Raw genomic sequence first — 25,624 nt, 5'->3', positions numbered from 1 at the left:
TGGGGGGGGGGGGGGGGGGGGGCACAACTCGTGCCGTTAGCACCCCGGTGCCGAGATGTTAGCTCCCTCGCCTGGTATGCAGGAGGTCGTGGGTTCGATCCAGACCCTGACACCTGCTGTAAATGTGGAGTTTGCGCGCCTTCTCTCTCCCTGTGGTCGCATGGATTTTTCTCCGGGTCCTCACCGTTTTTCCCTCCACATTTAGAATGAACGTAGGTATTTGGCTGCTATAAAGGTCCACATGATAAGCCACTTGGTTGAGCTTTCATTTGTGGCCAGGTCAATAAAAAAAAGCTATATAGCTCAGTGGTAAAATAATATAATTTAGTTGCCGCCCGGCACGCGGTGACTTCTGCGATTCACGAATTTCACAGTTTGATGACTCAATGGCACTCACCGCTAAGCCCGCCCCCATCTCCTCACCCCTCCTCCAGTGCACCTCCAATCAGCACGGTTGGCTAAGTACGGTGAGAAAGACGTTCAACATACATACCTACGTAAGTGTAGTAACTGCGACTCCCGTTATTACTTCAAAGGGTAAACCGATCGTCTCTTCCGGAAATATCTTAGCCTGCGTCCTCATTCAGACCATCTCGTCACAGGCAGTGCTTGGTGGGCAGCTAATCGTGGTGATGGTCATGCTAGACGATGTTTGTCCACTCATAGTCATCACTGAATATGACGAAAAAAAATTAAACGCTTCGTTGATGAATATTTTCGGCATAAATTTGTTCTGGCCAGAGTGGCTCAGCGAAGTGGGGCAGCTCACAATCGAAAGGTTGCGAGTTATAATCCTGGTTGGGGGTTGACTCAGCCCATCATCCTTCTGGGGTCTATAAAACGAGTACCAATTCGTGAAGTCAACAAAGCGGTTGTCCTCTGGATACACTCACCCCTGCCAGAATGAATGTGAAATTTCCACCACTGGCTCAAGGTTGTAACCAGGATGTGGGAGGGTACAGCCTCCAGGCTCATTTCAAGGTAGAAAATCACTTTTAACTTTCGACATCTGAACTGTGTTAACAAAACGGGACACTGGGCACGGACTGCCCGAGCAGGCCCGTCTGCTCGGCACACCGGCGCCGGTACTGACCAGCGCGTGGAAGGAGGAGGCGGAGAACATGCCGAGGCGGTGCATGGCGTGCTTGACGGGCCGGCTCACGTAGGCCAGCACCAGCTTGGGGTTTGGCGGCTCGCGACCCTGCAGGCTGGCCAGGTAGCAGCGCAAGCGGAACGCGTCCACGCTGTACCTCTCCAGGTTGCGCTCCCACTGCGACACCTGCGTAGAGAGCGCACGCCCCGGGGCTCGGTTTTAACGGCGCCTTCCGCCGGCGTCGACGCGCGACCGGCATACGGTGAGTGCGCCGCGGCTCGGGTTCGCCAAGCGACCGTGTGGGCCTCGAGGTACGCCATCTGTTTAGAATGAACACATTCGGTATCGCAGTTTACAGGCTTTCATCAATCAACGGCTTGGATGAAGACCACCCATGACCATACTTCACATCGGGCTGATCCTGTTGTGGGATTGGTAAACGGGATATCCCACGATGGGTTCGGATATCGCTCACCGCTGATGTTATCCGCGTTTGAACTCGGGTCGTCGGATTCACGGCGCATTTCGATAACCGCTGAGCCCCCCCCTGGATTCACCCCCACTCATGCAGTACTGCAGTGCAAAATGCTGCCACCAGCGGTTTCAAATGAGATGAGGTGGTGGGGTTGTTCGCAGGGAATGGAGTTCTGAAACACGCTCAGCTTTTCGGGAAACCCTTTGGATAAACAGCAAAAGCTTCGACAGCAGCCCAACAACCCTGACGCACAAGCGGAGCAAAGTGCAGCCAGATGTCTCATCCAGTGTGGAAAGCCAGCAAAACCAGTTCAGGGGCATGTCCCTGTGGTTATTTCATTATTTATAAGCAACTCCACGTTTAGTCGATTTTTTGCAACGCCCAATCTAGACAGGGCGCACACGTGTAATTAGCGCGTCCGGCTATGGGGGGGAGGGGGGAGAAGTGGGCATGGAACAGTACCAGAGCGACCACATAAGTGAGGCTCAGCGGTAATGAAAGAGGAAAAGTGGTGGTGCGACAAAATTTGCTTTGCCAATGCCAGCGACTGTTTGCAGCAGGGATAAGCAAATGATGCAGGGGCTCTCTGGAACTGCTGCTGGGCGTGGTTGTTTTTGCACGCGAGAAACAACTTTGAGGAACCAGGCAGCCGCGTGCGTGACTTTGAGAGCCATGGCGATTCCACATTGGGTGCGGCTACAGGTACAAGCAACTTCTCGGAACACGAACAGTGGGGGACACGGCCAGCCCTTGGAGTCATTTCTACTGCGACGCGCTAAAGCGTCCGTAAAACCTCGCCGAGACCAAAGGTCCCGAGGGAGAGCCGAGTTAGGTTAAGTACAGCAAAACGACGGTGCAGTACCGTCAATGAGAAAACAAAGAACCTAGGAAAATGCCAGTGGAAAAATGTACCGCGGGGTCAAGAGAGTGTTGAATAACACTCCAGGCAGGAGATGGAGCAACGAAATGCGGTCGCGCGCATGTGCTGGGTGGATTGTTACGTCGCAACGGAAGACGATGTCGCGTCCAGCAGTGGATTGACCATGCCAATAGCGATGATGGGTTGACAAGGTAAAAATATTGAGTTATATATAACGTCATTACATATTCATTAGTATGACATATACCTGTTGAAAAATCGCTCGTATTATTAATACACAGAGGGAAATAAGAGTTGGGGGGATTGATGCCGCGGCAGTCACCCGCACTGCACCATGAACACAGCGCCCCGAGTTACATTCCCAACCGAGGAAAACATTTCGTGGCAACTGCGATCTAACACCGGTCCCGACACCCCGTTCACCTCCCAACACTTGCCAGCGTGGTGAAGTATGGTGAAATAATGCCCAACGACCAACACACCATGGAGGGACCTTCAATGAGCAGTGGATTGGCAGAATGTGTTGTAAATGATTTGTTTAATGATAAACATATGGAGGAATATGTTGGAACAGTACATAGAGATGCAGCAGATGCAGGACTAATGAGGTCATGAATGAAAGTAATGCCACCCATCAATACACTCTATCTACCATCAGCTCTGTATGTCCTGTCAGTCACAATTATCATCATAGGTCAGTATACCTGGGTTTGTTGCTCTTGATTATCGAGATCGGTTTCCCAAAAGCAGTGCACTATGTGCTCGCACGCTTCGGTTTCATCATTAAATACCAATCCGGTAGTTTCTCAGCTGTGCTTTCCAATTGTGTTGCTCCAGCAAATATTGCCTTTTCATTGAGCCCAACTTTGCAGCCTTCTTTACCCACTTCTTTAATCGTTTCCTGTAGCTCCTCTCCATAGGTTGATACGAATTACTAAATCATTGGCAAATATGAGATCAACACTGGGCTTTAAAAAAAAAAAACTCCTTCTCAAATCTGCTTGGCCATCTCTCGTACACACATAAGTAACTAACATGGCAGCTGGCCTTGTCGTCTCCATTATTGCTGACATGTTATTTACACTTAATAAAATAAATGCAGGAGATGACCAGGTGTGGATGGTTACAAGGCATTCCCCACCCCAACTCTTCCCTCACATCGATTCATTTACTTAGCCTCCTGCGGTTTTCGAAATGTCAAATGTCAGTGCTTGGGGGCTGCCAAGCACGGCACATGGGCTGCATGCCTGTCTACCAGCTCCAGGTAGCAGGGCAAGTTGGAGCACGTAATCGTAGCCCACTTAAAACGAGCAGCGCGGCGAATTTCAAGCGCTCGGGTTACATCTGGCGAATGCAGTGCCTGGGTGTACGCACGGAGCCGCCTGCTTTTCCCGTGCTGACGTTAATAACGCGGCGACGCAGGGCATCGAGATCGTACAGAACGAGAAGTGAAGACGTTGGAGAGAGGATGATGACGGATGGAACACTGTGACAGAAAGAATAAAAGAAGCAAGACTTGCGATAGGACGGTCATGTCGGAAGAATGGCAGCGAAGAGAAATCAAACAAAAGCGATGGCAACTACAGGATTAGAATCTTTATATAGACCGGAGGAACCCAACGAGCCATGAAGCTCTTTTCACAGTTGTCCAGTAGACCGAGAAAATAAGTATAACCCGTAAAAACAAAGTTTTTCACTATAAATCCTTTATATGCGTGGCGGCTAGAGTCCTCTCGTCCTCTGGCTTGAGATGGCTGCCACCTATGGGTCAGATGATTGTCTGCCAGTATTAAGCAATTGGTAATTAAATATTTAATGTTTTCCCTAAACAGTGTAAAATTTTGGGAAAAAATTTCACGAACATTAATTGTCTCGCACAACGAGTCTGTGTGCAAAATGTCAGCTCGATTGGATCACGGGAAGTGGGTTAAAAAACGACCGAAAGATTTGCACGGTCGTAAGCAAGCAAGCAAGCACGCAAGCACGCAAGCAAACAAGCAAGCGAACTTAATATAAAGAATTTAAAAATACGGACTCATGGAGTGGAGGAGGAGGCGGCACTAACGCAGAGAGCAACTGGCACGGAAGCAACAGCAAGAGATGGAATACGACGGCAATGATCGCCGACAGCGGACGACTGCTGCTGCCGGAGCGTTCAACAGCCGCGGTGGCCTCCGTAACGGAGCTGAACAGGAAGCGGGAGAAGAGAACGTGGGCGCACGTGTGATTGTGCGCCGGATGCCAAGTGGAAGGGAGCGCGCGCGCGGCCTGTGGAGCCGTGCGTGGTCGAAGCGGGCTGCCGATTAAAAACAGTAACCTCCGCGAACCGTGGCGGGGCCCAGAGTTGTGCGTCTCGGGTTATTTTGCTTGCGCCCGAAGCCAGCCAGCCGTCTGCGTTTAATTAAATCCCCGCAGAGCAAACGCCGCACCGCACTCAAAGAGGAGGAATGCTGGGGTGGGGTGGGGGGGATTCTGCAAACACAGAGACCCAGACTCCTCGAGTGCGCGTTTTTTCCCGCACCGCGGACGAAAGAGATCTTCGCGGCTCATCGGATTCTCCCAGTCTCAAAAAAAGAATCCGATTGTGAAGCAGCCCTGACAGCGCGGGTTGCAATACAAACCGAGGAAAAATGAGCTGGATACATATTCGGCGGCTGTGTAAGTGTGTGAATAAGTGATGGTTTAAAACAACAACAACAAAAAGCCACTCCCTACGGAGGTGGGGCCAGGTGACTCGGAGGTGCGGGTGCAGAGCCAGCGCTGAGCGATCACCGGCTTCAAATCTGAATCCAGGTCGTGACCCAGGATCTAACCAAGGTCCTTCCCAAGTGCAGTGAAGTGATGTGCTTAGTTAATTATCGTGCAAAAAATTGTTCGAACATTAAATTTGATTTTTTTTTTCACGAAGCTCTGAAAACTTCCAACAATGAAAAGATCCGTTTGACTGCCATGCTACGGACATTCGCCCCCCCCCCCCCCCCCGAGTGTGTAGATACAAAAAAAATGGAAATTAAAGGGCTCTCATAATTAGTTCCACGATATCTCCCTCCACGTTCAGTTTCTCTGTCACAAGTGGCGAGTTCAGAATGGATTCGTCACCTCCCGACGCGTTGACAACGCATTCGGGATATAAAAATCAGCGGCGGCGGGGGTTGACAGCACCGCCCTCTGAACCTGCCTGTGCAAGGATGGCCTTACGGCTCTTGGGCTCCGAGACGGTGAGCAGCTGCAGCTCGGCCATCTTCCGCATCTTCTCGTCGAGGTCGATGCGGTGCTCGAGGTCCCGCACCTCGGAGGTCAGCGCCTGCGCTGGGTCCACGCCGATGCCCGAACCGCTGGCGCCGCGGCCACCTCTGCAGCTCCGGCCAGCGAGCGCCCAGGCGCAGGCCGAGTGGACGGCCGTTACCCAGTTCTCCAGCTCGATCTGGCTCTCGGCCTGCGGGGCGATATACAGAGGCACAAACGCAGCGTTGGCACGGGCGCAGTGCCACAGTCGCAGCGGCACGATCGCAGCGGCAGGATCACAGTGGGCACAATCAGTGGCACGATTACAAGAGCACCATCACGTATCGCAGTAGCGGCACAATCACGGTGGTTTGATTACAAGTGGCACAATCGTAACAGTGGCACGATCACAGCAGTGCTTCGTGGGTCTCTCTCCCCTGATGCGTGAAACTTGTGAGCCACTCGCTCCGTACGGTCACACAAATAAACAGAACACAGCGAAAACACGAACACGGTCTCGCCCCCCCCTCCGCGCCTCCATACACGACGTCGCTTGTTTGGCTTGGACTTATTCAGCTGGACCGTTCATCCAGTGTATACAGAGCTTTCATGCTTCGAGTCAAAGTTCAGGGCCCCGATTCATGTGTCGGTGACTGTTGATTTTCGTGAAGATATTTTTGGGGAGAAGAAAAAATGTCAATGTCTCCATCACCAACAATGGGATAATTCGCCTCGGCAATGTGTTTTGAATGTGACTCAAAGCCTTTGAAACCGACACCTATGAGACTAATGGCCTGGACCTGTTGAGTAATAACTCATTAAAAACATCTGGGTCTAATTAGAAGTATAATTCCACTGCCAGATGCGTTTGACCTACCTCGACAGCAAGAAATGCAAAACAAGAGACCATTCTTTGGTTCTAACAGCAAAGATGATTTTTGGTAAAAAAAAAAAACTTCCAAAGTCTAAGATAACATCAACTGAATGGACTTGTGACCCAGGTCTCCGTTGTAAGAGAGACGTTTCATCTCAATGGGCTATCAGCTGGTTTAAATAAAAGGTTGCTCGTGGTCTTGTCTGGAATTAACACGGCATCTTGAGCGAGGAGACCCGGCCAGATCTGTGTTTTCGTTCAGTCATCTGATAACATTCACATAGTCATCGCTCTATTTTGATTTTCCGACCAAGGATGCAGACCGTGCAAGCATGCGGGCCTCTGCCTGCCGGGCGAGCCCCCAAAAACATCACTGACAGCCGTTCATCGGACCCTCCGATTCACTTTCGGTTTTGCGCCGCGTGTTCCACGGAGCGCCGTCCGGTGTTTTCGCTCCACGTGCCGAGGAAGCTCCAAGCGGCATCCTCCGCACAACGAAGCGAGCATCACCGGCACGCGGCGCGGGGACGTCGGACATCGTGCCGGACGACGCGCGGCGCAACCAGACAGCACGTCACGCAGCGCCACTGTGAAAACCTGAGCGGTCGTGCCGCTTATCTGCGACCGATTCCACCCACGCCGTTTTATCTTTTGACAATAAAAAGACGGTGTGGGGGGGGGCGGGGCGGGGTGGGGAAGGAGGTCACGATGGTCGAGTGGACTCGCAGGGAGGGACGGAGAGAGGCAAGGGCAGAGGAACGGGACCTGGAAGCAGAAGACCTCCCCGTGCGCGTTGCTGAGGCAGAAGATGAAGTCCCGCTTGGGGTGCTCAGGCAGCGCCTGCACCAGCGCGCCCTCCACGGCGAGCGATCGCTTCGGCTCGGGGTCCTGCTCCGAGCCCGTCTGCCCGGCCGCCTCCGAGAACAGCAGGCTGCAGCCTGCACGGGGGCGCCCGCACGACACCGCCGGGGGGACACGGTCACGCTCGGTCAACGGAGCATCAGACATTTCTTTGAGAAGACCGTGTGTGCGAAAGTGCGTGTGCGCATTTGCGCCGTAGCGTTGCGGTTAGCGCGCTGCGCTACGAAGCCAGTCACCCGAGTTCGATTCACGCTCAAGGCTAACGCCAGTGACGATTATATGAACCGGTCCTGGACCTCCCCGAGGTTGACTCAGCCTCAAATGAGTACCCGGTACGGTGTGTAAAACATCGCCGCTGGTGAGACAACAAAGGCAGCCGGGCGTGGCGCTGGCCTTCAGAGGTGTTCGCTAACAGCACTTGTCTCCCGCAGTCTGTTACAGGCTATCCGGAGGATCTTTGTTTTTGTATGTGCACGTAGGTGTTTACGTTGCCCCGTCTGGTCTGCTTTCCACTGCAGGTTTGCCACAAGTTGGTTCGGCGAAACCTCTTTATTCAGCACATCAGTAACGCAGTCTGGTGGCATGCACAAACCAACCAGGCGTGGTGGCACGGGCTTTGAAAAAAGCATCGGTGCATCACGCAGAGATTTATGAAACTCAAGAATCTACCGGGACTGCGAGGTGGCCACGAGATTTAAGTGCAGGATATTAATACATTAGCAAGACCGGTTAGCACGGTTGGCTACGTACGGTGCGAAAGAAGTTTAACGTAGATACATCTGTGCAGACTTTTTGGCTGCTATCCCATTGTATGTGTGGATTTCTTTGTGAGGTAGTTCACTTTTTCTTCTCACACAAAGCAAGGATCTTCTCATTGTGGAATAGGCCAAACATCCCAACCATCACGATCATTTAACAATTTTACAGTGCTCCATGTGCCATTAAATCCAGTGAATGCAAAATGGTTTGGAATGTGAACCAAATGCACACAGATCTAATAACCACAACAGTAAACATTTACACTATGGGAACCTCATTTTCCAGTAAAAATATGATAATTGGTTCTTTACCCTTCTATCTGGCAACAAAACTGACACCTTTTTACAAGGAGTCATGTTTGCATAGACCGCAATACCTGCAGTCATAATACAAACAAAAGAACATAACTCTGATAATGTGCACTGTCCTTGAAGTTGATTGGTCCACACCCGAGACAGCTTTCCTTAGAGCCTAGTCTCATATGGGTTGGACCAGATGACGCCAAAAGGCGCCTTTTGGCGTCATCTGGTCCAACCCATATGAGACTAGGCTCTAAGGAAAGCTGTCTCGGGTGTGGACCAATCAACTTCAAGGACAGTGCACATTATCAGAGTTATGTTCTTTTGTTTGTATTATGACTGCAGGTATTGCGGTCTATGCAAACATGACTCCTTGTAAAAAGGTGTCAGTTTTGTTGCCAGATAGAAGGGTAAAGAACCAATTATCAGTAAACATTTACTCTGAAAATAAGTAAATAACTAAATATACATTAAAACCACATGCAATAGAACGACTTAAACATATCAGTTACATCTTTTTTTTTCTTATAAAACACACAGGCTAATCGCGAATTGGAAAAGAGTAATTACCGAGTCTGTTCTGGAATTGATCCAAAAGTCCCGCCTGTAAAAGAAGGCCTAAAGACACAGTGAGGCCTTCTTGCCACATTGCATTATTGATTTTATTATTAATCCTGTCTGTGTTGCTGTAAGGACACAGAGGAGTTAACCTCCAGGATTGGTCTTCACGAACGGTTGGGCGCCACGCCTTTGGACTAAAACAAACAGAGCCAAATGGTTTTGAGGGAAGCAAACATGATGCAGTGTCAACAGAACATTGCCGCTGCTGTGAAATAAAACGGTAAAGAAACTGTGCTAACAGTGGCTTACAGACACGCATCGAAGCGCCGCATTCCTCATTAACAATTCCTCACGGAAGAAATTAGTGGAGCGGAGAGTGTGGGTCACCGTGCCCCTGAACCTAGCAACTTGTGTTCGGTTCCCGGCCATGCCGAACACCAGTGCCAAGTGACCCACTCTCAGCATCATGGCGTTCATCTTAAGCAAGACACTCCAGAGTATCTGTAATTATGTAATTCCATGTCCCCAAAAGTTTGTATTGCCAGCTGTTATAAAAGTCACATAACCCCCCCCCCTCGAGAGAGAGAGAGAGAGAGTTGGCCCGCAAATTTTTCGGCTCGACTAACCGCACTGCTGTAGTCTTTGTTGCCCCTTACTGCTAAGGCCCATTATTCCTCCAAATGTAAATTCTCCCTTGGCCACATTTATACTGTATTTGTTTAATCCTCCTAATGCCCAGGTGTTGGGAGTCTTCATTAGGTCCGTCATGAGCACCACGAGCTCGTGCAGTGTGTGCGCCGCATGCTGGAAGCTCATTTTAGGGCCAAGTCTACTGGGGGGAGTCCCGGATCATTCACGTTGACTTTGCTGTGCATGACCCAGGAATCGCGCGTACAGCTCACTGGGAAGACACCGCAGCATGCCTTCTGCTAGGTGTGTAACAATGCCTCGAATCAATCGATTCCCAAGCTCACGATACTCGCATACGAATCGTGTGCGTAAGGACGGGGGGGGAGCTGTAGTATATGCAAATACATGGACTCGCACACAGTGAGGCCTTGGTGCTGTTTATTTCCCTGCAGAGAGACGCTACAAAGGTCAGGGTGATTAATCACTTACGTCTGGCCAAAAGGCAACAGTTTCAACCACGGCGCTGAGCGCGCGGCCGATAACGGTAAGCTAAACAGCACTCAGCGGTGAAAACCGTGACCTGGCATCAGACACGGACTTCGCTCAGACATTACATTGTCTGGACAGTACCCGGCACAGTCATTACGGGGCTCTGGAGACATTCCGATAAGTGGGAATTTTTGCCAAAAACCTTAAATAATTAACATGAATAGAAAATCTGGGTGAAGTTTGATGCCCGGCCATTGCCAACACTGGTGGCGAGAGATATCTTGAACCGGTCCTGGGACCACCCAGCAACAACCTGCACTGACAAACTTCCAAGGTCAAGTTTCAAGCATCCCCTGTGTCGCCTGAACAGACTGTAGGGGCCATTGCTGTGAGCAAGTAGGAGCACCTATGAAGGGCCGGCACAGCACACGAGGAGAGGGGTGGGCCAGCATCATGTCCGCCCGGCCGCCTTTGTCTCCCAGTGATGACGTTGAAACATCGCACCAGGTATTCGTTCGAGGCCGAGTCGCCCTAGGAGAGGCCCAGGACTGGTCTAGATAATCGTCGCTGGTGTTGGCCGTGAGCAGGAATCAACTCAATAGCGCAGCGTGCCAACCGCTGCACTTCCGCTCCCTACCAAACAGCTTGGTGAAGTAGAGTAAAAACAATCCCCAAGACTGACAAGCAATCGGTAAGCTTCCGACTCGCAATGGCTTGACAAAAGGCCGTAAAATGGTATTCTTTATCATTAATAAACAACCTAGCTAGTTACTCTTTGGTTCTTTCGGTAAAGTCACGTAGATGAAAAATAAAAATAATAAAATGAAAGTAACTAAATTAAATCACGACGTTTCGGAGGCTACACAAGCTTCCGTCATCAGGTGGAACAGCCACAGCAAAATCACTGTGGCTGTTCCACCTGATGACGTAAGCTTGTGTTGCCTCCGAAACGTCATGATTTCATTTAGATATTATTTATTTATTAAATTTTTCATCTACGTGACTTTACCGAAAGAACCAAAGAGTATGGATCCCTGCAGTCACGAAAACACATTTTTATGAAAAGGAGTGGTGTGTATATTTGGCATTATACATGTTTTAGATAATATGCAGGCTACCCCACTGTCGTCCTTTACCTCAGAAAGTTAGGAGTTCACTATATTACCCCACACCAGGGTCAGTTATTACTAATATTGATTTTACTGCTTTCATTTCAAATCTGCAGATAAACCGGCAGTTGTTTTATTCATCAGGTAAAGCCCGGTGACCTGGCCACCCATGATAGCTCTTCACAAGTGGCTCGTCACATGTGGGAATTCATAGTAGCGGTCAAATAATCTAAACGGATGTCGTTTCTAAATGTAGGGCGGCAAAACCGGAGGAACCCAGAGCAAAATCCATGCAACCACGGGGGGGGGGGGGGGGGGGGGGGTGCGGAGAGAGAACACGCAAACCCCAAATACGCAGGCTCCTGCATACCAGGCGAGGGAGATAACATCCTTGCCTGGTATGCAGGATAGTAAAGTTATTTTTATTAACAAACAAAAAACTAAATCGGTGATCAATGAGCAGGAAAGGCCCAGGCTCAAGGCGCTTTTGAATACGAATTAAACATAAGCTGGAGGTGACTTTTGAGAAAGCCTGTGCTGATCTGTATTCCTCTCTGCCAGCGGTCACATCTTAAGATATTGATCAGAGGACAGGCATTAAAAGCAGGCTGGAGGCCAGTACAATATCGCACGAAGGGCACGAGCCAACGAGCGTCAAAAATTAGAACGCGAGTTAAAAAAAAATGAAAGAAATCTTTTTTAACTCCAAAGTAATATTGGGTGAATAAATCTAACTGATATCACCCAAACCACCCAGAACCCAACCAATTGCATGAGATGCGGGAAGCTAAGCAGGGACAAGCTTGGAAAGTGATTGAAGCTGCTGCGATGCTGTGATACAATGTCGGGCAGCGCGGCAAGCTGCGTTGTTGTACCTTACTTCTATGCTCCCACGTTAATGCTCCTCAACTTCACCAACCCGCATGGTGAAGTATAGTCAATCAGACCTAATCATTTGCATGCCGTGCGGAGGCCTTCGTCAAGTGGTGGGTTGACAAAAAGGGCTGCGCAAGCGCACGCAACAACAAAAACGGGAAACCTGAATTAATTGATACTTCGAACGCCGTCTTCCGTGAACTTGCCAGATCGCCGTGGGAGCAGCTCTACCTGCGTGCGCTATAGACATTAGAACACCCCGACCTTAAAACATGCCAAATTGCTAAATCGCTAAGCGCGTTGCAAAATGTCGTTGCATTTTCCTAATTAATGAGCAAAGACCCGACCGCCGCAGAACGAGGGGTGGGGCACGCTAATTGGCAGCAAAGTGTACCCGACTTGGATGACACACAGAGGAAATGCGTGCTTTTGCGGGGTGTGGGTGTGGGTGCGTGGGGAGCTATGGGAGGGACAAAGTCCCATCGGTGGGCTCCTCCGGCAAGCAAGGCTGCGTTGGCTGGGTCATGTAGCCCGCATGCCCAGTTACTGCATGCCAAAACAGCTTTAGTTCGGCCGGATCGAGGGGGCTAAACGGGCGCGGCACGGACTAGAGAAGAGATGGAGTGATGTGGTACAGGGGGACGTGGAGCTGAGTGGACTTGTCGATGACTGGTACCAGCGGTGTCAAGATCAACCTCTGTGGAGGAGGCTCGTGAAGGACGCTGCTGCTACTGGGCAGGTGGAGGCAGTCGCCCTCCAGCAACAAAAACGGAGGGAAGAGGAGCGACGCTCACAACAACGAGCGGACCGCCGGGCGGCTAAAACACAGCAAAAGTTGGCAAAGCAGGGGCACAGGTTGTGCATCGGCCAGTCATCTCAGTCGGTCAACCCATGGCACATGGGTCTGTCCCGTGACCTCCTGCCAGCGGGCGTTCGACACTCAGCCCCGGCACAAGTGCCGTGGTGACGTCGCAGCCACTTGTTGTTGTTGTTGGAGCTACGGTGCAGTGGTTGCGACGCTGTGTTACAAGCCTAACGACATAGTTTCAGTCAATTCCCCGCTCTGGCTAACATTAGTGTGCGGGTGTTGTGTGAACCGGTTCTCAGCCTACCCTAGGTTGACTCAGCCATAAATAAGTACCTGCTGCGGTGTGCAAACAACAGCACTGGGGGGGAGAGTAGAGTGGCCAGGCGTGGTCCTCGCCACACCTCCCCCTCACGCACCGCCCTGGCTATCGTACGCATGCTCGTGAACAGCACTTGCCCTCATTCAATGTAGGCTATATATGGGGGACCTTTGCCTTTGCGTGTGCATATGTACGTGTCAATTCGTGCACCTGGCCTGCCACCGGCGCCGTGGTGACGTCACCGTCACTTAGTTGCGAATGGCGGACATTGGTATTGGTCTATATGTATGCATGCTGAACTTCTTTCGCACCGTACGTAGCCAACCGTTCTAATCGGAGGTGCATGGGAGCGGTGGTGCAATGCTTAACATCACGTGGTTCCCCTGCTGCAATCTGAGTTGTATTCCTTGGAACGAACAGCACCAAAGGCACAGGGTGTCTGAAACTGTGCTGGGCCTCCCATAGGTCGACTCGGCCTTAAATAAATACCTGGCACGGTGAGTAAACAACAGCACTGGTGCAGCAACAGTGGCTGGTGGGGGGTGGTGCCTGGCTCACAACTCCCTCATGCACCGCGCGCCAGCCTTACTTAACCAGGCGCTCGCTAGCAGTGCTCGCCCCAACAGCGCACGCGCGGCTACAGGGCGATCGTTGTTTTGCGCGCGAGTGAGCGCACACAGACTCGCGTCTGCGACTTGACGGGATCGCAAGCCGAACACGGTGCGCGCACACACGTTGCTCTTCACAATCGTGGTCACGGAAGCGTAATATCTGGGGCACGGGCTGCGGGTGACGGCTTGGCCGAGGAGAGATGGCGAGAGAGTGGGAGAGAGACAGAAGGAAATAATGCAATGGTTCCAGGCTACGCTCTGTCCACGAAAATAAATCAATTCCGCGGCTACACGAGCTCCGGGCGCATCCCTGCCGCTTGCCGGGGCTTGCAGGAACTCGGCGGGACTACAAGGGGACGGGTGCGGTGGCGCACACAAAGGAGCGTGGACAATGCCGACACTTCCCCCACACCCACACGAGCACGCATGCTCGCCCGCAGCGATTTCAAACGCGGCGGCGCCCACACACGCACACCGCGCGCACCTCCCCCCGCCCGCCCGCCCGCGCCGGCGACTGCCGCCGCCGCACCCTGACCGGGGGGGGGGGGGGGGGGCCACAACGCAAATACCTTCGACCCCTCCCGGCAGGCGGCTCCGAGGGCTGAACATGTGCGTTGGAGAAAGCGTGTAAAATAAAATGTGCGCCTGTACGCTGAACTTCTTTCACACCGTATGCGGCCAACCACGCTAACCGGAGGTGCAAAACGAGGGGTGCGCACAAAATGTTCATCGCTGGAGACCGTTTTTTTTTTACTACGAAAAACACTGGTTCTAGGATGTACCCCGTGCCGTTCGGCACCGAGAAGATCCCCAGCACGCGCAGAGAAATAAATGTCAAGAGAGGTTTTCAGAAAGAGGCAGCGGCTCCCGGCACGTGGAGCGAAACGCGCCCAACAAACCCGAGAACAAAGACAAAGATCCCCCGTATAGGCTTAACAGACTTTTGAGACAAGTGCTGTTCGAGAAAACCTACGAAGGCCTGGCACCAGCACACGAGGGGGTGGGTGGCCAGCACCATGCCCTACCGCCTTAGTCTCCACAGTGGCGATGTTTACACACCGCACCAGGTACTCATTTGAGGCCGAGTCTACGTAGGGGAAAACCAGGACAGGTTCAGAAAACTTTCACAGGTGTCGGCCGTGAGCGGCAATTGAACGCATGTCGCTGAGTTCGTAGCGCGGTGCACGAATCGCTACACGACCGCTCCCCATAATAAAACATACACGCATTTGTACTAGCACTGGTGTTCACGTTGGGGAATTGCAAAAAATAAATCTATAAATATCCACCCGGCTCCCAGGCTGCAGCATATGATTGTCATGGGACTGTATTTTCCATCTGTAAGCAATGAGCAAGAGCTTAGTAATAACTGCTGATGAGAGGGGGGCTGGGCTCTTTATGACGGAGACAATACGCAAATTGTTTGTTATTATTTTAAAATCCCAAAGCAGCGGCCAAGAAATATAATTTACATTTAGACAGACATCACACTCTGGGTCAACGATTGGATGAATGATGAACGCATGCTGCAGGTACTGCAAAAAGGTCCACAGAACCGTGTGTGTTACTCATGTCCAGACGTGACCAGGTGTCTTTTAATGTCATGCACAGAGAGATCAAACCTAATCACCATGCCCGATTAAATAAAAAAGTGTAGGTAATGCCAGCGGCACATTGCCCAGGGATATTTTCAATGCACACTCTGATTTATACCGCAGTGGCATTGAAAGCACTCTCGTGCTTTTAGCTTTGCCGCGGTTAGGTTTAATTTCTGGTGCGTTTGCTGCATTACCTGTTTCGCAATAATAGCTCTGCTGTATGTGTTCGTTCGCGGTTATATTTAGTCTTATTCTTAGGTTTTTTCGGTAAAGTCACGTAGGTAAAAAATGAAAATGAATAAAAGTAAAATAAAATAAAAATCACGACGTTTCGGAGGCAACACAAGCTTCCGTCTTCAGGTGGAACCGTCACAGCACGATTGCTGTCGTGATTTTTATTTCATTTTTTATTTTACTTTTATTAATTTTTATTTTTTACCTACGTGACTTTACCGAAAAAACTAATAATATGAATCCTTGCAGTCACGAAAGCTTCAAATCTAGAATTATATTTAGTCTTCGTACTTGCTGCGTGATATTCTGCGGCGTGGCCAATACTAAACGCCTCCCCGCAAATGCAGCGACAGAGACGCGGCAAGAACTTCACCGCAAAACTTTGTGGTGGATCGTCGGAGCAGTGGCGAGCGCCGCCGTGTCACGAACCCTGGGACCTGCCCTGGGTAAATCCACGGTCACCACCCCCACCCTCCTCCCCCCTCCCTATGTTACAAAAACCAAATGTTCTACCGGCGCGATTCTCCCATGTCAGTAAGACAATCGTTTCTCCCACACACTTCCCCGGGTCGTCTGTTACCCCCCCCCCCCAGAAGACATCAGGTACATGCGGCATTTATTGTGTACAGAAAAAATATCTAGTAATTATTTATCTTTTTTAATTCACAGCCACAAAACTACCATCATAAGTGACGAATGGTATCTCAACGGGTTGTGAGAGCACTCCCTTTCACCAACCCCCACTGACCAGCGTGGTGAAGTATGGTCGAACAACCCCCATGACCTACAGGGCATGGAGAGGCCTTGCACAGCGGTGGGTTTCGAAAGAGTTGTAAATTACCATTAAAGACACGTGGCACTTAAAAGCTCCAGGGTCCTGATACAAAGTTTGAGGGAAAGGGAAAAAGTCCAGCCCTGTAATTAGTCGCTCTCACTACCACTGCACCAGTGGGATCGCTAGACAGCTCCTTTAGAGAGTATTTGGCCTACTCTTCCACACTGGCCAGATATCTTGGAGGAGGTGAAAGTAATTGCGCTTTATACATTGGTGGACAAGAAGCTTCCAGACATTCATTGCAAAGTCGGTCCAACTGCTGCTTGCCCGCAGAATATTGTCGGGAACCGGCCTTGCGAACAAACACAACGACGAGCGACGAGTCGCGCGCGCGCGCGGTTACCTCTGAGCGCCACCCAGTATCTCCTCCATTTGCGTCGAAGCGCCGGCTCGATTTTCTTGCCCTTGCGGCAGAACAGGTGCTTGGCCCTGAGCCAGCCGGCCTTGCGCACCTGGAACTGCGCCGCCGAGAGCCGCGCGGTGCTGTCCAGCAGCAGGGCTGCCGAGCCCAGCGACTCGCTCCCCGTGGGGTCGCGCGGGTCCTCGCTTCCGTCCGCGCTGCTGCTGCCCCCGCCGCCGACGCCGCCGCCGACGCCGGAGCCGCCGGCGCCGCCGCCGCCGGCCATGGCGTCGCCGTCGGCGAGGCTCGCGAACGGCGCCCTGGTCACGCCGACGCCGCCCGACCGCCAGCCGTGCATGTAGTTCTCGTAGACGGACGTCTGCTCCGCGTCGTCCGGCGCCCGGTGGGACTCGGAGCCATGCTGGGAGTCCTGCGGATGGCACCACGTGGCGCTGCGCTGGATGGTCAGCGGCTGGAATCCTGGGTCGCAGGGCCAACCCAGGTCAGGCGGCAGGGGCGAGGGGTCGCAGGGCAGCTCCGAGTCGGTGGTGCGAGCGATTCCGCTGTCGGCGCCGTCGCTGCCTTCCACTTGCACCTCGACGGGGACCTTCTGGTAAATGAGACACGAAATCAACTTAAATGCCATTCACACTTTCCTTGATGGTGAGCAGCACAGTGGACCTGGAGAGGCCGCCGGTTTGATCTCCCGGCACGGCAGCTGAAACAATGGTGCATGTTTCTTAACATCCACCCCCCCCAGTTTAACACGTAGTCGGCTTATGCGACCAATATTATCCATAATAGTTTTTTTTTGGTTAGATCGCGTAAATATAAATGCGTCATTAAATCCACCACCACCCGACACGACAAATTAGTGAGGTTCGTCACGTAAACAAAACGTGCCAATTCGTCACTAGTTCAGCACACCGGCGTGTTGGAGAGTGAACCCACAACATTTACAATTCGAGTGCTGTGACGTTTCGCCGGCAATTACAACCCCAGCAGTGTGAATGAGGTTCACCACAGTTTGTCCAACGGCAGGCCGCGTGTGGTGGGGTAAGGTGTGGGGACTCCCACCGTTTCCAAGACGTCTGGCCAGCTCGACAGAGCAGGCCTCAATACCCTAAGAGAGGGGCGGCTCTATAGTTTCCTCGAGTGGAGGCGCCTCCAGCAGCGGCGGCGTGCCCAAGCAATTGCAGGGCTGCACCTTTACCTTTTAAAAGCCACAGTGAGTCAATCTTCACGTTGTGTAAGCTCGTTAACAAGCATGGTTTATCCATGCGGTAATCTACCTGCTCAACATTGCAGCGAATATGTTCTCACTTTCAAGCCTTATTGGATTAGGTCATAAGCCCAACAGGTGGCCAATTCGCTACGTGGCACAGTTAAGACTCCTTGGGCACCAGGAACACAGCCCCCATTGTTGCAGACAAAACTAATTTATAGAATAATTCTCTCCTGCAACGATTTGTAATAAAACGCGCGTTATAAAAAAAAAGTAATTACAAATAATTCACCACGTTCAAATTTACCTTTTTAGTTTTCCGCCTGTCTAAGCTCCCGACGTAGCCGATTGGCTTGGGGTCACCGATCTCCAAATCGGCCCAGGAGACCCCAGCAGCAGGGGTCCGGCCGGGCTTGAGCCGCGGCAGCGTTTGGGAAGCGTAGCCCTCGTAGCCGTTCGCCGCGCCAGCGCCGGGATTGTCGTTCTCTTCCTCGCCCCGGCCGATTATCAAGCCCAGCGACTTCGACAAGTCCCGGTGGCACGTCGCCTCCCGGGGGGGGGCGGCCACGCGGCGCGACGACACGTCTGGGACGCTGCGGAGGCCCAGCGGCTTCCACACGGGGCTGCCGGGGCCGCCGCCCTGCGACGACGCTCCGGCCTGCGAGCCGCAACCGTCCGTCCCGCCACCCTGCGACGCTCCCTCCTTCGGGCAGCCGCTGCTGGGCCGTAGCGGCTGCCGATAGCCGCGTCGCGACACTAGCAGGTCCGGCACGCGCCCGTTCTCCCGGAGGTAGAACTCGCGTTTCTCGCGTCTCTGAGCGGCGGCGGCCGGGCCGCTCATTGCTCCCGCCGCGGCCGCCGACTCCTCGCCCGGCGTGTCGACGTGAAACTCGACGCGCACGCCGTTGCGATCCCTGGTGTCCTTGCGGAACAGGATCTTGGGGCTGCTGCGCTGCTGATGGGCACGGAAGAGCGCGCCGCGGGAGGACGACAGCGTCGTCACCGTCGCTTCGCCCGAGTGCTCGCTGCCGGAGTTGAGCGTGCTCCGGCTGCCGCCCGCTCCGCCCTCGTCCGTGGCGAAGCCGTTGACCGTGCTCGGCTCCGAGTCCAGGTCGGCTGCGCTGCTGCCTCGCCAACTCTCCGCGTTCGCGTCCGCGGTCACGGGCGCCGGCGCGGCCTTGCGGCTCGACGCGCGCCCGGGCCGAGCGGCGCGTCCGCCGGCGGGACGCGACTCGGAGCCCGCGGGGCCCGGCGGCGCGTAGGGGCCGTAGTCCTTGCTGCGCCCGCGCAGAGAGAGGGCGCGCGACTTGGTCGGGGAGCGCGAGGTTGAAGCGGGGCCGGGCCGGTGGCCGTTGGGCAGGCCGTGCTGCTGCTGGCTCTCCTGGTTCCCCATCGCCTGCGAGGAGCGAGACGCGAAGCAAGAGAATGAAAACGGCGCGAGAAAGGCGACGGCGGGAGGGTAGAGCGAGTGGCGCTGATTGCATCGGAGACGCACTCTGTTAAAGAGCGGTGTCGCGCACGAAAAAAAAGAGTCTGTGACTCAACGTAAATACCACGAGAAGTGGCAGATGCTTTAAAATGGTCCGGTCTAGGCCTCTGCGGGGGTCAATTTCCACCTCCACACAAGAGCACAAATCTCTCGGCAGATTATAATCTTTTTTAAAAACAGCAACTCGACGTCCATTTGAAAGCGAGCAACGAGCGGCCTGTTTACCTCTCACGGCAAGAGGCAGAGCTGGAAACAAATCTTGCAGTCTGAGGCGATGCAGACGATTCCTTGTGTTTCCCAGACGTTACTTCACCACTGAACAAAAGCATAACAACGGTGTTTCAGACGCACATTTGTTTTGCGTTACATTACACTGCCCTACATGGCAATTGTAACTGCAAATACATTTAAAGAACGTTGGAAGTGCTTCAGTCGAATGAACGGCGCGTTTAAGAGTCCCCTTTTATGTCTGCTGTCTGCAAGAGGCCTGCCTAGCATATGTCACATCAGCGCAAGCCAGCCAGCAAATTGAATTACGCAATAGTGTGTGAGTTTAACATTAATCTGACGGCAGTTTCAAATACGATTAACGTTCTCGACAAGCAGTGCAACAAAAAATCTGTTCCAAACAAAAAAACGGCCATCTGCCTCAAAACCTCATCTTAATAAATCTATAAATTGCGCAGGTCAAAATGGTTTGTTGGAAGGTCCATCGTAATTAAATGTACATTCAAACCGGGGGGTTGTGCAGCTGCGGGTTACTGCCATTAGCAAGACAAAAACGTCTAGCTGAGTAAACATCTCCGTGGCTTGTGACGCTTTCATTCTATGGAGCTTAGCAGACTTATTTAGTGCTGCAATGACAAAAAATGCAACAAACACGCACCCGGCTTCCAGGCCTGCCTGCTGCATCAGTGTGCAGGTCCGTTCTTAACCCTGTTTCCAATTATATTAATGCTTTCAACGACCACCAAACAAGAGAAACACATTTTCCTTGAACTTGTGATTTGTGTATGGTCGGTTTGAGTGGTTATAATCTACACAAGAAGATATTGCTCCACAGAACACATTTGTTGAAAATAATGGGGTATGTGGTGTCATTGCAGGAAAATATTCGAAGATTCTAAATCAAGGGTTTTAAGTGTTACCCCTGTATATGCTGGGGTTTTCTCTCCACATGCGAAAATGGAAATTGAACAAATATCCCAATGCAGGACCCTTATATATGTGAAGTAAATATACGCCCTTGAAACTCAGTCAAGTTTTATTGGGCGAGAGCCATTATTGTTCACGATATCTATGACATGTGTACTTTTAAGCAACGCGATATCATTTCATGGCTCCTCCAAAGGTGCTTACACATTTACTTTCCTTGATTTCATCCTTCAGCAAAACCACGATTGTCTCAACAATAAACGGGTGCGTGCGCGTGTGTGCGCGAGAGAGTTATACGCGTCCAGCAATCAGGGGCAGTGGGACGCAGACAGGCATTAGAAACCCGTGGCGTGACCACGCCTGACACTCGTCGAACACGAGTGGCCCACGTGCGCCGGTCGGCCGCGTGTCGCCCAGGAGACCCCCGAGCAGCACACAAAGCGACGGATTAAGGCAAAAAAGCGAACGATTGTGCCACGAGGATTTAATCAAAGCGCTCTCCTGGTTCTGCTGTCATAGCACTGCCTCACGTGTATGTGTGTCTGTACATGTGTGTGTGTCTGTGCGTATGTGTCGGGAGCCGTAGTGTAGCGGTTAGCGCGCTGCGCTACGAACCCGGCGGCCCAAGTTCGATTCCCGCTCACGGCCAACACCGGTGACGATTATCCGAACCGGTTGTGGGCCTTCCCTAGCTCGACTCAGCCTCAAATGAGTACCTGGTGCGGTGTGTAAACATTGCCACTAAAGAGACAAAGGCGGCCAGGTGTGGTGTTGGCCACCCAGCCCCTCGTGTGCTGTGCCAGCCTTCGTAGGTGCTCACTAACAGCACTGTTCAGGCTATAAGGGGGATCTTTGTCTTTTTATGAAGATCCAGAACTCACCAATTATCTCCACTCACTCACTCGCTCACCAACGGATCAGTCGCCTCCTTTCCTGATTGCTCTCCTATCGCTACTGCAATGGTCACTGTTCCCGTGAAATGTTCTCTTGATTCCTCTGCCCACGTTGAGGACCGTCTGCCAGACTTGTTCAACCACCACACGCTTCTTCCCCTCGCACTACTCCACTTTGGAATTTCCTCCTCCTCCCCCCTCCCATCATCTCTTTTTCCCAAGCTGCAATAACAACCTCGGCTCAATTCAAGAAACGTATTCAACTCTTTATCGTTCACAACTCGGATAATTCTTTTTCTTGCTGGGAGCTCGGAATTTTTGGGGCTTTTTTGGGCTTCCGCTCGGCAAACTTTAGGTGCATGCTGGCGCGTTAATCAGGTGTCACCGTACGATTAAAATTTTAGTGACACTACAAAATTAAGGTTCCCGTAAAGTGTGCAATTGTATATCACAATGTCGCTGTATCGTATTTGTGTTCTGTTGCACTTATAGTATTAATAAAGATTACATGCATAGTTAATCCACATAAGCCTGCCAAAAGTCTTGTCGGTCACTGCAACTTTAAAACCTATAATGCTTCTAAATCACATGCCGTCCGTTCCATCAAAAGTATTAAATAATGAAATAAACTATGAACATTTTGACATCACAATAATTGCCATGCCAGTCAATGGCTTCAAAAACAAATTTGCAAAGTGCTAATTTTATGGGCAGTAATGATTTATTTAGAACTTAAATTATTATAAAAATTATTCAGAAATATTTTCAGCAAATATTTAATAAAAAATATAACTATCAATGATAATCACAATAAAAATATATTTTTAAAAATGAAAAGAATAATGCAATTTTTATAGCGTCATTCATAAAACTGCATCTCAATACGCTCTGAGAACGATTAGCATGGTTGACTGTGTACGTTCCGAAATAAGTTTAACAAACATTCTAGATTTGAAGCTTTCGTGACTGCAAGGATTCATACTCTTAGGTTTTTTCGGTAAAGTCACCATGTAGGTAAAAAAGAAAAAATAAATTAATTAAAATTAATAGAAGTAAAATAAAAATTCTAGATTTGAAACTTTCGTGACTGCAAGGATTCATACTGTTAGTTTTTTCGGTAAAGTCACGTAGGTAAAAAATATAAATAAATTAATTAAAATTAATAAAAGTAAAATAAAAATTCTAGATTTGAAGCTTTCGTGACTGCAAGGATTCATACTCTTAGGTTTTTTCGGTAAAAGTCACGTAGGTAAAATTTTTTGTAAATTAAAATAAAACAAATTAACAATAAACAAATAAAAAATTCACGACGTTTCGGAAGCAACACAAGCCTCCGTCTTCAGGTGGAACCGTCACAGCCACGTGGAACCGTCACAGCCACGACAGCTGTATCAAGTAAATCAAATTTACTTGATACAGCCACGACAGCTGTATCAAGTAAATCAAATTTACTTGATACAGCTGTCGTGGCTGTGACGGTTCCACCTGAAGACGGAGGCTTGTGTTGCTTCCGAAACGTCGTGAATTTTTTATTTGTTTTATTTTACTTTAATTAATTTTAAAAAATTTAATACGTGACTTAACCGACAAAAACCTAAGAGTATTTAACATACATCATACATAATCACACAAATGCATCAAGGAAGGGGCTGATGCCCACAATAAAGGAACTTGTGAACAAAGCTACTAAGCACACAAATCAACACAATTACAAAAAAAAGTTACCAAACATATCAAATAGATACATGGCAAAAGAAGTATATAATGTTCACCACGTCAAATTCTCCAGCTCCTCGAACCAAAACGAACGATTGGATTACTGTGGGCCTCATGTTGTATGATATTCTGTAGCATCGCCACAAACAGAGCCCGCTCGCGCCACATAAATGTCTCGCCACATTTGACAAATGTTTCTCAAAACAGGGGGAACATGCTCTATATTTTTTTTTCCGTTACTTTCCAAGAAAATATCCCACCGGCCTTGCTCATTTTTCCCGAAACGCCACTGTGCCCCTTTCCCAGCGCAGTGGAAGGGAACGCAACACGTGCAGCAAGCAGAGATGTGAACACAAACAGAACTTTCTAGGCCTGGAGATTACGCAGAAAAGGCAAAAAACATTTCTAGTTGCCCACGAACAAAGTCAACATTGGCGGAGCCAAGAACACGGTGCCTTGAAATGAAGGGGCCTAGAAAAAAAGGGATCCGACGGAGCCAAACACTTTAGTTATTTTTTGTATAAACCTTAAGTGTTATTTACACAATGTTCATCTTAGTCATGTTTAAGGAATGTAATAGTTTCATTTAAAATGTTTAAAGCTCCACTCTTACCGAGCAAGGTGAGGAGGCTTTGAAACAGATGGCCAGATTTGGCTTTTTTTTTTACACTTCCTATATTACTGCTGCGGAGGTAAATATTGAGCTTTAACATATGCAGTTTGTTCTCAGAGTCGTTATTTTTTAGCTTGCAAAGACAAACACCCCCCCCCCAACACTCACACAAACTGTTGGGGCAAGTTGCTGTTTACGGGCGCCTATGAAGGGCGGCACTATGCACGTGTGGGTGGTGTTGCCAGCACCAAAGCCCGGCCGCCTTCCTCCCGCTTTGAGTTTGAGTAACGAACAAACGAGGAATTTATCCTGAGCACCGATTTAAACACAGCACCAGGCTGAGTCAACCTCCAGAAGGCACAGCAGTCTGTTCGGATATCACAGGCTGTGGCTGTTAACACCGTGCCAACAACTGTTACCACCACTCTCATACACAAATATCAAAGATCTCCCGCTACAGCCTGTTGGGGCAAGAGCTGTAAGCAAACACCTATTAACCCTGACACAGAACACAATGGGGCATGTGGCCAGCACCACGCCAGTCTGTCTCCACAATGGTAATGTTTGCACACTATACGAGGTGCTCATTTAAGGATGTCCAGGACCAGTTCAGATATTCGTGACTGATGTTGCCCGTGAGCGGGAATCGAAATCGCATCGCCGGGTTCGTAGTGCGCTAACCACTGCACCACCACTCCCCATCGGACATACAAAGACAAAGATCCCCTGTATAGCCTTAACATACTGTTTGGGTAAGTGCTGTTAGCAAGCACCGATGAAAGCTGGTAAGGCGCACGAGGGGGTGGGTGGCCAGCACCACGCCCGGCCACCTTTGTCTTCCCAGTGGCGATGTTTGCACACCTCAATAGGTCCTAATTTGAGACCGAGTCGACCTAGGGGAGACCCATGACCGGTTCAGATAATTGTCACTGGTGTTGGCCGTGAGCGGAAATCGAACACGGGTCGCTGGGTTCGTCGCGCTAACCGCTAACACTACCGCTCCCCCCCCCCCCCCAGACACGCACGCACACATCACACACTGCAGCTCTGACGTGTAACTCTTCACACGCAACAAAATGCCTATTAACTCTCATTGAGGACCGTGGAATCCTGCCAAGCATGTTCGCTGCAGCTCGCAGACGCCCGGCGGAGCGTGACGCCTGCACCAAAGGCCAGCTCCTCCTCCACCCCAAGACTGAGGGGGCCCAATGCCTGATTGGCAGCTTGAGAGCGCCTCGCGTTTCGAGCAGCCACGAAGTGACCCAGCAACACAAGGAGGCGGCACGAAGACTGCTGGCCGAAGAGGTCGGCACTGGCTCAGTGCAATGTTCATTTATATTCATAATCAAGTTTTTGGGTTTAGATCGCGTTATTTATAAATGTGTCGTAACCCTCCACCACCCGACACGGCCAATCAGTAAAAAAGTGTCACGTTGACAAAAGACAAATAGTTCACTGCTTTAGCCCACCGGTGTGTTCAAGCGTGAAACCACAACATTTATAATTTGAGTACGACGTTTCGCTAGTAATTGCATCCAGCATCATCGGGCAATTTGCCAGGTCTTTCGGTAAAGTCACATAGATAGGTTCAAAATTAATAAAAACAATGAAAAAAAAACCACGACGTTTCGATTGCAACACAAGCAATCGTCTTCAT

General features: G+C 50.7%; 1 protein-coding gene across 4 annotated transcripts in view; it reads right to left on the bottom strand.

The window, feature by feature from the left end:
* LOC133352006 (rho guanine nucleotide exchange factor TIAM1-like) overlaps window positions 1-25,624 on the bottom strand; it is a 150,458-nt gene that overhangs the window by 58,828 nt on the left and 66,006 nt on the right. For 3 of the 4 annotated variants that reach the window (XM_061567711.1, XM_061567702.1, XM_061567691.1), the window contains 6 exons: window positions 19,816-19,905; window positions 18,409-19,497; window positions 16,880-17,486; window positions 7,313-7,485; window positions 5,627-5,884; window positions 1,094-1,279 (listed from right to left, as the gene is read on the bottom strand). In XM_061567711.1, the coding sequence (XP_061423695.1) occupies window positions 1,094-1,279; window positions 5,627-5,884; window positions 7,313-7,485; window positions 16,880-17,486; window positions 18,409-19,494 (2,310 nt within the window). In that variant the 5' untranslated portion in view covers window positions 19,495-19,497; window positions 19,816-19,905. The remainder of the gene's footprint in view (window positions 1-1,093; window positions 1,280-5,626; window positions 5,885-7,312; window positions 7,486-16,879; window positions 17,487-18,408; window positions 19,498-19,815; window positions 19,906-25,624) is intronic. The other variant, XM_061567718.1, reaches the window with a different exon arrangement.

The sequence above is a fragment of the Lethenteron reissneri genome, chromosome 5, assembly GCF_015708825.2.
Source record: "Lethenteron reissneri isolate LAM-NWPU_2019-01 chromosome 5, ASM1570882v1, whole genome shotgun sequence".
Lineage (NCBI taxonomy): Eukaryota > Metazoa > Chordata > Hyperoartia > Petromyzontiformes > Petromyzontidae > Lethenteron > Lethenteron reissneri.
This window is presented reverse-complemented; position numbering and strand designations above follow the sequence as displayed.